General features: G+C 33.7%; 1 protein-coding gene across 3 annotated transcripts; it reads right to left on the bottom strand.

Moving 5' to 3' along the window:
* Window positions 1–8,768: 8,768 nt before the first annotated feature.
* On the bottom strand, window positions 8,769–11,996 carry LOC120352093 (piggyBac transposable element-derived protein 3-like). Of its 3 annotated transcripts, XM_039431770.1 has the most exons (3): window positions 11,803–11,996; window positions 10,739–11,092; window positions 10,484–10,610 (listed from the first exon to the last, which is right to left on the bottom strand). In XM_039431770.1, exons 1-3 carry the CDS (start codon window positions 11,828–11,830, stop codon window positions 10,561–10,563), a joined length of 432 nt encoding a protein of 143 aa, XP_039287704.1. In that variant the 5' UTR covers window positions 11,831–11,996; the 3' UTR covers window positions 10,484–10,560. The 3 variants fall into 3 exon arrangements, with proteins under 3 accessions (XP_039287702.1, XP_039287703.1, XP_039287704.1); XM_039431768.1 differs by having other exon boundaries at window positions 8,769–11,092; XM_039431769.1 differs by lacking the exon at window positions 11,803–11,996 and having other exon boundaries at window positions 8,769–10,609; window positions 10,738–10,843.
* Window positions 11,997–13,173: the final 1,177 nt, after the last annotated feature.

Raw genomic sequence — 13,173 nt, 5'->3', positions numbered from 1 at the left:
CAGACGTTTATTCTGGACCCCCGACTGGATTGTCCTAACATATGATAAAAATGCTCAAATGAAAAATGCAGGTGAGTGAAGCGAGCCTGCTGATCTCATTCTTGGACGATCCAGTCGGGGGTCCAGGGGGCGGAGCCCTCTGGCTAGACGGATATGTCAAGCGAAGCGAGCCTGACGGCTAGTTAGTTATACAGTGTACACCGCATAAGGCACAACAGCCGAAAAGCAAAGGTTTTTTCTTCTTCTCCTTCTTCTTCTGCTCCTTCTCCTACTTATTTTTCTTCTCCTCCTGTCTACTTCTAAAACAGCTATAGACTATCATAGATCTGAAAAGCAAAAACTATGATTGATGAACAGTTGTATCTGATGTTGATACCAGAAGTGAAGTTTTCCATTTTTCACACCTTGACCTCCAGTTATGTGATTGGATGTTCTCACCCATACCCCATACAATGCCTTCATGATCTAACAATCATCTTTTGTCTATCACCTGCAACTCATTGTCTATAGTGAGGTCCTCGTTATAATGACAGTGCATGGAGGAAGATAGCAGAACAGCGTTGCCAGATTCTTTCCCTTGCCACAGTTATATATGAGAGATAGCTGATACTGGTATATCTAATGTGATATTTACTGTTTAAAAATTGAAAATCATATTTCTTTGTCATGAGAATTATAATTATTTTTCAATGATCCTATGATACATTATCATAATGGAGATTGGATATTTTGTTGATCAGTTACATTGTTAGAAACAATCTGGCAACATCGCACCGGTAGAACAGGATAGCGCTATCTGCTCTGTCGACTGACAGACAAGGATGGCAACACCAATGTTAATCAAATACTGCCATTATAACGTGAACCTCACTATAACGAACGGATTCGATTGATTAGTTATCAGCCTGACTGACAAGAATTAATTGCTTTGAAATGTGAAATTAATTGATTTTTGTTCTGAGCTCGTTAAGTTGAAAGAACAGTTTTGCTCTGTGGACTCAGCTTTTTAATTAACACCCCACTGGGGGCGTATTCCCATTATTGAAATTTCACTTGCAGGCTGCAGTCAACTGCTCATGAATTGCTCGACGCTCTCCATTTGATTACCTCTTGATATAATAGGGACATGATTAGAAATAGATTGGAAAATGATATGCTTTATTTTGCTTTTGAATATTTATTTCATTTATTTCATTGACAATTATTACTAATCATAATTATAATAAGTATAAAAATGATTGGGCGAAGACAACAGGCATAGCCCAAAACTGTCTTCTCCCAAATTTTTACAAATAAAAGTTTCAAAAAGAATAAGGTTGAGATTTCACTTTCACTTCAAAAAGTCCAATTTCCACTTCAAAACTAATGACAAAACTAAAAATTTTGAATATTGATATTTGAAACTGATAAAAAACAAAAATATTTCACTCAAATCTCTACAAATTGGAAATGTTTGTGTAATTTTGCAAAATTTTGAGCCAGAAAAGAAACTTCACTATTTCACTATTAACCCAGCTGATATAAAAAATATAATTTGGACATTTTACATTAACATTAACATTTTATCAAAATTTTTGGAGAGAAATAGTACAGGCTTAGCCTAGTTTTTCCTCCAATGTCATAATTGTATTATGATTATAGTATTTTATACAATAGATAAATAGAATAAAATAAATGAATAAAATTCTATTCTTCTCATAAATGTGGAATGTTATAAACAATGGATACGTCTTAAGCCGTGTCACCACTCAACAAATGTTCAACAAACATGTTTATTGGAATAGTAGGGAAAAATTTTATTATGTTTGACAAACAATGTTTGCCCGTGGCCAGTGTGGACGCGCCACCAAACAAAATATTTGTAAGTGTGGAGAACAGGTTTTCTGTTCCACAGTAAACACTGAAAATGTTTGGAAAAACAGTAATTTTTGTTTGTCCCTGAGCCCCTCAACAAACATATCTGCCGAACATCTATGTTGAGCATTTGTTCAGTGTAAACACGACTTCATAAATGATATGCTTCATCTCACTTTTGAATTCCATCTCACTTGGAAATACATGAGGCTATTGTTCTCGAATTCTATAATATTCACTTTTGAATCTATTTTCACTAATCAATGTTGGGAGTATACAATGCTATATGTATTGATTACCTCTTGAAGTGATTGGTACATGATTGGAGATGGATGAGACTATAATATGCGATATCATCCCACTTTTGTATTCTATTTCACTCAGAAATATATATGGATCATCGTTTTTCAATTCTATAATATCCACTTTTGAATCTTATAACACTCATTAATGTTGAAAGTATGCAATGCTCCATGTATCTATTACCTATTGGAAGTGAGATTTTCATGTATTTTTATTTCTCTTAGGTCTACTGATAATATAAAATCACATTAAATTTGTGATAACATAACATAACTCGTCAATATTATTCTCAAGGAGTATCCTAGGACGAGAAATTCAAGTGCTTGACATATTTATTTATTTATTCATATAAATAACCGTTTAGTTTTTGATAACATTAGAATAAAAAAGAGGAATATTACATGCTGAACTTAGTTTTCATCTTTTGGATTATGATATTTATCATTATAGATCATTGTTATAATTATTGTATTGATGAATATTTATTCACATATGAGCATAAACTTATTTCGTAGTATCTTTCAATCATCCACTGAAATTTGTCAGAGAACTAGTTTTTTTATCATAATAACTTAATGGAGGATGGAAGTGACTGATGGCAGATGAAGATAAATGGAAGATTGCAATTTTACATCATACAATTTGAGTTTTTATCCTATAATTATCATCATCAATAGTTCAAGAATTATTCACTTGGAATTGAATCTTCTTTCAATAATTATCAACAATGATGTAGGAATCATTTACTTTGAACTTGATGATAATGATTGCTAATTTGTTGAGAACTCTCAACTTCTGTGCCTTGACAACGTGAACTCAAAGGAAGCGTCCCATTCCCAATGAACATAGTTGACTTCCAACCTCCGAAGTATTCACCGAGGTGTTGAACTGTCATCTTCAAATTTGATGTCGTGCGAATGGAAAAGAGATACGTGATAAGAATGAGAGATGAAGATGGAGAGTCCAGTCTAGTGCCATCTCGAGTTCTTTCCAGCATTAAAGGTTGGAATCGATTCGTTTCTTGCACTGCTCTTCAACGCTTTTCAAGCTCCACAGTTTTTATAGTCCAATTTTCCACGACATCTTCTATTTCTTCTCCCTCATTGCTCATTCTCTCATTACATCTTCTATTTCTCATTGTATATTCCCCAAACTTCTATAACTCCTATCATTTTTTCCCAACGTTCTTGTACTGTTCTTCAACAGTTTTCAAACTCCAAAGATTTGATCGTCTATTTTTCCACGCCATCTTCTATTTCTTCTCCTCCATTGCTCATTATCTCATTACATCATCTTCTATTTCTCATTGTATATTCCCCAAACTCCTATAACTCTTTTCATTTTTCCCAACGTTCTTGTACTGTTCTTCAACAGTTTTCAAGCTCCACAGCCTTTATAGACCATTTTTTCCACGACATCTTCTTCTATTCCTTCTCCTACGATTCTTCCTTCTCCCATCTCATTTTTTCTATTCATTCTCTTCATTTCTTATCCTCTTCCCACATCTTCTTCTATTTCTCCTCCTATGATTCTCTCTTCTTCTATCATCTATTCTTCTCAAATTCTTCTCATTCTCTAATCACATCCTCTTCTATTTCTTCTCCCAGGATTTTTTATATTTATATCACATTTTGTTATATTTCTCCTACTTCTTCTTTTCCTTCTTCCTCTTCTTCACCTTTTTCTTTTTCTTCTTCGCCTCCTCCTGTCCTCTTCTTCTTCTCCCTCTTCTTGTTCTTGTTCTTCCTCTTTTCCTTCTTCTTCTCCTCCTCCTCATCTTCCCGTGTCTTCTCTCCTTTCTCCGCGTCTTCTTCTCGTATCTTCTTGTTCTTCATCTTCTTCTTCTTTTTCTCCTTCTTCTTCTTCTTCTTTTCCTTCTTCCTCTTCTTCACCTTCTTCTTTTTCTTGTTCGCCTCCTCCTGTCCTCTTCATCTTTTTCCTCTTCTTGTTCTTGTTCTTGTTCTTCTTCTTTTCTTCTTCTTCTTCTCCTCCACCTCATCTTCCCGTGTCTTCTTCTCCTTTCTCCGCGTCTTCTTCTCGTATCTTCTTGTTCTTCTTGTTCTTCTTCCTCTTCTTCTTCTTCTTCTTCTTCTTCTTCTTCTTTTACTCCTTCTTCTTCTTCTTCTTCTTCTTCTTCTTCTTCTTTTCCTTCTTCCTCTTCTTCACCTTCTTCTTTTTCTTCTCCGCCTCCTCCTGTCCTCTTCTTCTTCTTCCTCTTCTTGTTCTTGTTCTTGTTCTTGTTCTTCTTCTTTTCCTTCTTCTTCTCCTCCTCCTCATCTTCCCGTGTCTTCTTCTCCTTTCATCGCGTCTTCTTCCTCGTATCTTCTTGTTCTTCTTCTTCTTCTTCTTCTTCTTCTTCTTCTTCTTCTTCTTCTGCTCTTTTTCTACTCCCACAACTTCCCACACTCACTTGGAATTTTGTTCACGGAGAAAATTGCAGAGCTTAGAACTTTATTGCAATCGATTAAACTTGAAATCAGGTCTAGTTCTATTTTCAAGATCTTGCACAAAAAACTTCCACAGCCTGAATGCAATCGGTGTTTGCTGTCAAGTGCAGCTGTACATTTTAGATCATACTTCGGAAACGAAGGATGATTGCTTTAGAAGAAGTTTATTAATACTAGTTTCCTGACAAGTAGTTTCTCATTCGAGAAAGTTAATCGATTGTAGATAATAGTGGAATAGTTAGTTCGCGTAATATCAAAGATGACAGAAATATATAGTTTCCTTTACTCTATGCCTATGGTGATATAATTCAATGAAGAAATCTCTATGGTTATTCCTGAATCACAAACGTTTTCTGAAATGCTATGGCGAAAATGTATGTTAGTTTATTGGTACTACTTGTCTGACAAGAAATTTCTCATTCCAGAAAGTTAATCAATTGTAGATAATAGTGGGGAAGCTTGTGGGACAGAACTCGATAGAGTAATCATTTTTGAATTATTGATTGATTGAGTACTTTATTTATGTAGATTACAATATATACTGGTTTATACACTTATATACAATAGCTTACAATACAGCAAAATTATAGATGAATTTACATAATATAGACTAAGAAAATAATCATTGAACTGTATATGATATGAAAAAGCAAGTTGTAATATAATAACTATAGATAATAATCATATTGTTATGCATCTACATAAATTGGCGGAGCTTTGGACATATCAATGTCCATTTTTCGGAAAGAATATTAAAAATATCCTCCCCACTAACTCTCTACCAAAAAATTATGGACGTTTTCTAAATGCTATAGCGGAAATGTAAGTGTTACATAATCCAATATGAGTAATAATTCCTTCCTGCACAAGGACAATAATCATCCAGACAGGAAGAATTTATTCATGTCATTCATAACACCTTTATATTTTGTAAATATGTCATAGTTCATGAATAAACCAATTCAAATTTGAATCATACTTGAATTTCAACCGTTTTCAAAAAATCTGGTGTGGTACACTCACACAACTTTCCTTGCTCATATTTGAAACTACGATCAGACTTCTGTATATGTGTATATATAATTGTTTTCAGAGTACCTTTTCTTTTGTGTAAACTGTGAAATTCGATGATTTTTTCAGTCGTCATTTTTTAAAAGTCGTCGAAACATCTGTTCTACAAATGAAATAACTCGACTATGTGTTCTTTTTATGAACTGCGCTACCTACCTCATGCAGGAGAAGGAGGTTACTAAGTTTATTTCTCAAGGATGGGGTGGACCCCCCATTAGTTTCCCAGAAAGAAGACTCATGCCAGTTGATAGAGCTGATAAATAACTATACAGGGGATGAATTTGAAAAAAATCGGTCAAGTTATTTTTGAGAAAATCGTGAAAAACATGGTTTTTTAGTAATTATCCGCCATTTTTCTCAAGAATATTACGGAGCTCCTGCAATTTTCCCCAGAAATGAGACTTATTTCAGTTGATAGGGCTTATGGATGGCTATCCATGGTATAAAATTCGAAGAAAATCGTTAGAGCCGTTTTCGAGAAAACCGTGAAAAACATGGTTTTTTAGTAATTATCCACCATTTTGAATTCAATTCTATTGAATTTCTTATTATCAGATCCTCATGGTATAAGGACCTTAAGTTTGAAATTTCAAGTGAATCGGTTAATTAGGAATGGAGTTATCGTGTTCACAGACATACACACATACACACATACACACATACACACACACACACACACACACATACACACACACACACACACCACACACACACACACACACACACACACACACACACACACACACACACACACACAACACACACACACACACACACAGACCAACACCCAAAAATCATGTTTTTGGACTCAGGGGACCTTGAAACGTATAGAAAACTTGAAATTAGGGTACCTTAATTTTTTTTGGAAAGCAATACTTTCCTTACCTATGGTAATAGGGCAAGGAAAGTAAAAAACCTATTCTTAGAAAGGATGATTTAGAAGTTTCAACCAATCGAATCCTTTCATCGTAATGTAGCAGCCTGGAGAATAATACGTTCTCTCGACGTTATTCAATTCCTATAGTTCTAGTAGCCATATTTCGAATTGTAAGTTTCCTCTGGAAAGATTGATGATTTTTTTTCATTCATTTTCATTCTTACAGAACTTATTTATTCATTCATTCATACATGGATACATAGCCTACAATATCATTCTCAATGATCACGAATGTTTGCGAAAGGAACAACAGGCTTAGAGCCCAAAACTGTTCCTTCTTCAAATTAAGATAGAAATTGTCCAAAAAAAGGTTATGTTCACACTTCATGATTTTATAATAATATAATTCTACATATCATCTCGTGTTGTGATCATTACATTATATTGAATGCTACAATCTATGCTCACTGCTTATGATACTCCAATGAATGTGATATAATATATTGAACCAATAGACTGTTTTCTCGATTTGATTTTCAATCTCACAGAAATTATCAATAATTAATATTATTATCTTATTCTTTTCCAGGTAAGTGTTCATGCCAGGATTGGAGCGATAATTTGCATCACTACTTGGTTTATCATCCAGGGAGTGAGTTTTTTTTGCATCTTTTTAGCCTACCCTAGAATACAATATCATCAGATAATTGATTCAATAGTAATATTGAGAGTATCTCTCTATACAGTCTATAGTCTCCCAATTTAATTGTCTGTTTTCCTTAGGACTACTCTTGAATATGAATGAGAATAGAAATCTAAGTAATCTTTTAGAAATTTTTTTGTCACTACATGCTTCGGCCATATGATGTCATTATGAAGTTGATTTTATCTTCAATCAACTATGCAAAATGAGGGGATTCATTTCCAAAGTAACTAAAATAATGATAGACGGATTTATGAATAAATCTCATGACGGGAAAGATTGAGGATATGCATAGTTCTATAAGCTATCAAGCTAAGTTCTATTGAGTTAAAAGTGTCACCAATATGATATTGATAATTTTATGAACAAAATAAGCCACTAGAACCATGATTGGGGATGATAAATTCTACTGTTATTATTATATTAAGATGCAACCTTATAATGGTTGTGATTTTTCGAAAATGAGTACTGGATTCTCCACCTCGAGAACTGTGGAGAAAAATAAGAATCCAGCAGAGAATGGCAGAACTATTTCAGGACACGAGAAATATTGGAGAACTAACTCAAGACACGAAAAATATTGGAGAACTAACTCAAGACACGAAAAATATTGGAGAACTGACTCAAGACATGAGAAATATTGGAGAACTAACTCAAGACACGAGAAATATTGGAGAACTAACTCAAGACACGAAAAATATTGGAGAACTAACTCAAGACACGAAAAATATTGGAGAACTAACTCAAGACACGAAAAATATTGAAGAACTAACTCAAGACACGAAAAATATTGGAGAACTAACTCAAGACACGAAAAATGATATATTTTTCAATATTGGAGTAGCTGTGCTAGAGTAAGCCACGCCCCAAGTTAAACGAGCAGTCTCATTGGACAATGACTTGCATGTGACGTTCTCAAGCTGCTTGCTTCCTATTGGTCGTGAGCTATAACGGTAAAATAGCGACTGATAGAACCATTGACCAATCTGACAGCTTCTTCGTGGCGTTAAACACTAATTCAGCTACTTGTAAATGATATTTGAATGACCTTAGCAATGCAATGGAGTCTCTCAAGAACAAAATTAATAGACTATGATATTCTGAATTTCAAAAAAAAATGTAATTCACTGAATAACGATAGACTACTATGGAGAGGTCCACGTTATAATGGCAGTGTTTGATTAGCAATGGTATTGCTATCCTTGTCTATCATTCAACAAAGCGGATAGCGCTATCTCTTTCTCGATTTGCTCTGTTGCCAGCTCGTCTTCCAAAAATGTAGAATTGATAATTAATTAACTGGACATTTCTTCTTAACCCCTTCACTCCTGAATTAATGTGAATTTCGGAAAAAAATATTTTCTCACTCTAAATTACTCAAAATATCATTAGATATCTATATAAACCATTTCTTGCTATTTTTCATTATTTTTAATTGAAATCCAGCATGGTCATAATTATGACCAATTCTACTCAAGTGGCAAGGGGAGATATCAATAAGAACAGCAGTATCAATGATAGTACAAACATTATAATTGACATTCTAATAAGATTACAAACCAATATGATGTACAATTTAATCTGGTACATTGTCAAGAATTTAAATATCAACAGAATGACAATAATATTATAAAAAAGAAAAATTTACCATTTGAAATATATTGGTTGGAAATATTAGGCCAAAATTTTTGTCAAGTGAACATGATAGGACAGATATACCTAACTATGATAATAAACAAAGTATGAGGATACAGTAAACAAAATACAGTGTAAAATTAAATATAATAATTCTGTTGATATTTATAAAGAATATTTTCTATTTTATGAGGCCACATGACACTACAGAAAGACATTTGCACCTAGCCCAGCACCCAACCTCACTAAAATAATGTCAGCATACTTGATAAAATTCTAATTGGAAATATCAGATGAACTAATAATAAAAAAGGAGGTTGAGATGGAATGATCATTATTTGATATATATGAAATCTTATATACTACCTTTCATAACTTATATTATTTGAAATGATACTCTCTCTCATTTCCTATGGAATTGAGCAAAACAACTTCGTTCTTTCTTTATGCATAAATGAACATTGCATTTGTCACAATAGAAATGGGTTCTCTTTTGACAAATACCATTCTTGCAACGTTTCCCAGCTACTTCATTATCTAAAAATGGCATGTGGTCCACCAAGTCTTTCTGAACCTCAACAATGGGTCGTACTTCCTCATTTTGTCTTGGTTTTCTGGTCGATTCAAATGGTGGTGGATCAGAACTTGGCCTGCCACGTTTTGATCTTGGTGCTGGGTTTCCAGCTTTGACCAGGGATTCAGCTACACGCATTCTGAAATGCATCAGATCAAGAACCTTTTTTTTGGGTATTTCAAGCTGCTCACAGTCTTTTTTATATTCTATCCATGAATTTGACAAAGCAAAATCTACTGCATGGAATATCATGCGTAATGTCCACTTTTTTGAACGTATGTATATCCTATACAAAGATATCAATTGATCTAAGAGATCAACCCCTCCCATCCCATTATTATACAATTTTACTATCTCTGGTCGAGGAACTTGGACATAGATTTTCTTGGAGCTATCCCACCTCTTACACTCATCAATGGTGCTTGAACCTACAAAGTTTGATGCTAGGGTAACACAGCGATTATCAAGCCATTTCACCATGACTATATCCTCCTCAATTGTAACAAGCTCATCAATTGCACCTCTCTCTTTTTTTTTCATTTCTTTGTCATTATAGAGGGGTGGATTGCAAAACCTATTAACTCTAACAGTTCCAGCAGCATAAATTTTCCTTGCTTTCAACAGTTGGAGCAAATGGAAAGAGGAAAAGTAGTTATCATAAAATAACTTATGGCCAGGTTCAGCTATCCTATTTGAAAGATGCAAAACTACAGAGGCACCAAACCCATATTTTTTCAAATTATCCTCATTGAGACCTGTCCTAGACCCTTGATAAATTATAAAATCAAAGGCTTGACCCGACTTCCCACAAAGAACAAATAGTTTGACTCCCCATGGCATTGGTTTGCCCTTAGTATACTGTTTTATATTCAATTTACCGCGAAATGGGATTATTTGTTCGTCTACACAGAGTAGTTCATCTAAATCTAATTCAAGACATCTTTTTTTCAAAGAATCATAAACAGGGCGAACTTTATGAATTCTATCTTCACAGTTAGTTGGAGTGTCCAACACATTTACAACATGCAAGTTAGTTCTAAGCTGATAGAATCTATCCCTAGACATAGTGTCAAGAAATATCTTGATTCCCAATAATCTATCCCAAAATAAGTTTATTCTTGGAAACTTCAATGTTCCTATTGCAATATGGAGTCCAAATAATGCTCTAATTTCAATAGCATTTGTAGGCTTAAAGCCCAACACATTGTTTTGCAGTGCATACATGTTAGTGTATGTTGCAAATTCTTCAAAAAGTTCATCTGTAAAATAATTTTTAAAGTACTCAACAGGACTTCTGAGAACTGGATCATCCTTCACTGGAGTCTCAAATGGCTCCATTGGTGGCTGTGTGAATTTCTTTCGTCTCCATTTCACCCTCTCTCTTGGAGTTGTGAAGTGTTCATAGTTGATTGGTATTTCTTCTTCCTCCAAAAACGTCTCTTCTTCAAGTTGTTGTTCTTGGTTATGTCGAATAACTTCAGCACCGACCCTCTCAGCAGCGCTTGTCACATTGGGTAGGATGATGTCTGTATCATCATCATCACTGATGTCTTCAATTTCTGAGAGATTCCCATTCTCAATCAGATCTAGGAGTGTTGCTGCATCCCTTTCTACATTGAAAGATTTATCTGAAATTACAGAAAAAAGTTCAAATTATATAAAATATATAGTACAGGAGTACTTAGTTTGTGAAATTTTCATTGAAGGATCTGAAAATATTATTGATCCCATCATCAAGAGTATAGAGAATGATTCAAATCAACATTGACTAGACCTACACATAATTTATTAGGTTTCACCTTTCTAGAATGAATAACTGATCTCTGAACAATTAAAAAATAAAACAAATCCAATTTCCAATAATTCAGACACTGAATTACAGAAATAATTTGAATAACAATCGAGTTATCCAATGTTTTTATATGACACATTAGTGGGTACGGTATCTAGTCTGTAGGAGAATAATAAAATTATTACCTGCCAAAGAGACAATTGAGAGAAATAATGTGCTTTTTGAAGCACAATGTATTATTATTCATTGTACAATGGCCCAATTCATTATTTCCCAATATTAGAATATATCTAAAATAATAGTATACGTCTTGATACATTGAAAATTCAAGGTTATGTTGAATTGTCTTCAGTCAACTGTTAGTTCGGATTGGTCATAATTATGACCATCAATGTTTATTTGGGATACAACAAACTGTTATCACATCTGCGATGAAAGTAATCATACATATCCATAATTCATATGTTTTTCTCATGATTGAACACTTCAGATGAGTAAAAATATGATTAGAATTATAATAAAATCAACTTGTAAAAGTAGGCTTACCTGCTCTGTTTGTAGTTGGGTCGTCCATTTTGGAATGCAATGTCTTTAGTTACTTGTAGACTCAACAGATGACGTTGTAATCTTTGCCTAGTCATTCAATAGATGTGCAGAATTGTGACCAATGCTTAGCAAACGGAATTTAACAGCTGGTTAGCTCTATATCTTCATGAAAAGATGATGGTCATAATTATGACCACCAGGAGTGAAGGGGTTAATCATGAAAATCTATTATGAAATTATTGAAAAATACAATTTCCTGTTCAATAGAATATAATTGAATACTTTGAACGAGAATTAACAATTGATATTTCATCAATAAACCTGTATCAGCTACCGTCTATACACATTACATCCTGGATGAATATACTATAGTGAGGTCCACGTTATAATGACAGTGTTTGATTAGCAGTGGTATTGCTAATCAAACTTGATCCTGGTATCCTTGTCTATCATTCAACAAAGCGGATAGCGCTATCTCTTTCTCGATTTGCTCTGTTGCCAGTTCGTCTTCCAAAAATGTAGAATTGATAATTCATCAAGAAAATATTTCATCTCATTATGATAATTGATTATTAAATTGTTGAGAAATATAGTTTATCGCTTAATAGAATGTAATTGATCATTTCAAACGAGAATGAACAGTAACATTGATAAACCTGTATCAGCTACCGTCTATTAATACACATTACATCCTGAATGTATATACTATAGTGAGGTCCACGTTATAATGACAGTGTTTGATTTTCAATGATAATGCTATCGTTGTCTATCATTCAACAAAGCAGATAGCGCTATCTCTTTCTCGATTTGCTCTGTTGCCAGCTCGTCTTTCAACAATGTAGAATTAATAATTAATTTTAAAAATATTTCATCTTATTATGAATTCTTAAATTATTGAAAAATATAATTTCATGCTTGATAAAATATAATTAATTATTTTAAACGAGAATGAACAGTTAATATAGCATCAATAAACCTGTATCAGGTACCTTCTTCTATAGAAGGCATTGACAAGACAGAGGATCAGCAACGTTGAACTACTATCTTTCTCCACTGCCATTACAAACTGGACCACACTTTACTCCTACATAATATTATTTGAATGACCTTAGCAATGCAATGGAATCCTCCATAAAAAAAGAGATACAATATTCTGAATTTTGTAGATAATGAAATGTGTCCTTCCCCCCTTTGTGATATGTCTTTCAGTAGCCTAAGTATTTTTACTGTTCCATAATTGTAGATTTTCAAATCAATATTACATGTGAAGGATAGGTTGAATTCATTCCAAGTTAACTCAGATATTCATGGCTATAACACTAGAGGAAGGAATAACATTTCAGTTGAGAGACATAGGCTGAGTGTATTTGA

The sequence above is a fragment of the Nilaparvata lugens genome, chromosome 6 (genome assembly GCF_014356525.2).
Source record: "Nilaparvata lugens isolate BPH chromosome 6, ASM1435652v1, whole genome shotgun sequence".
Classification (NCBI taxonomy): Eukaryota; Metazoa; Arthropoda; class Insecta; order Hemiptera; family Delphacidae; genus Nilaparvata; species Nilaparvata lugens.
This window is presented reverse-complemented; position numbering and strand designations above follow the sequence as displayed.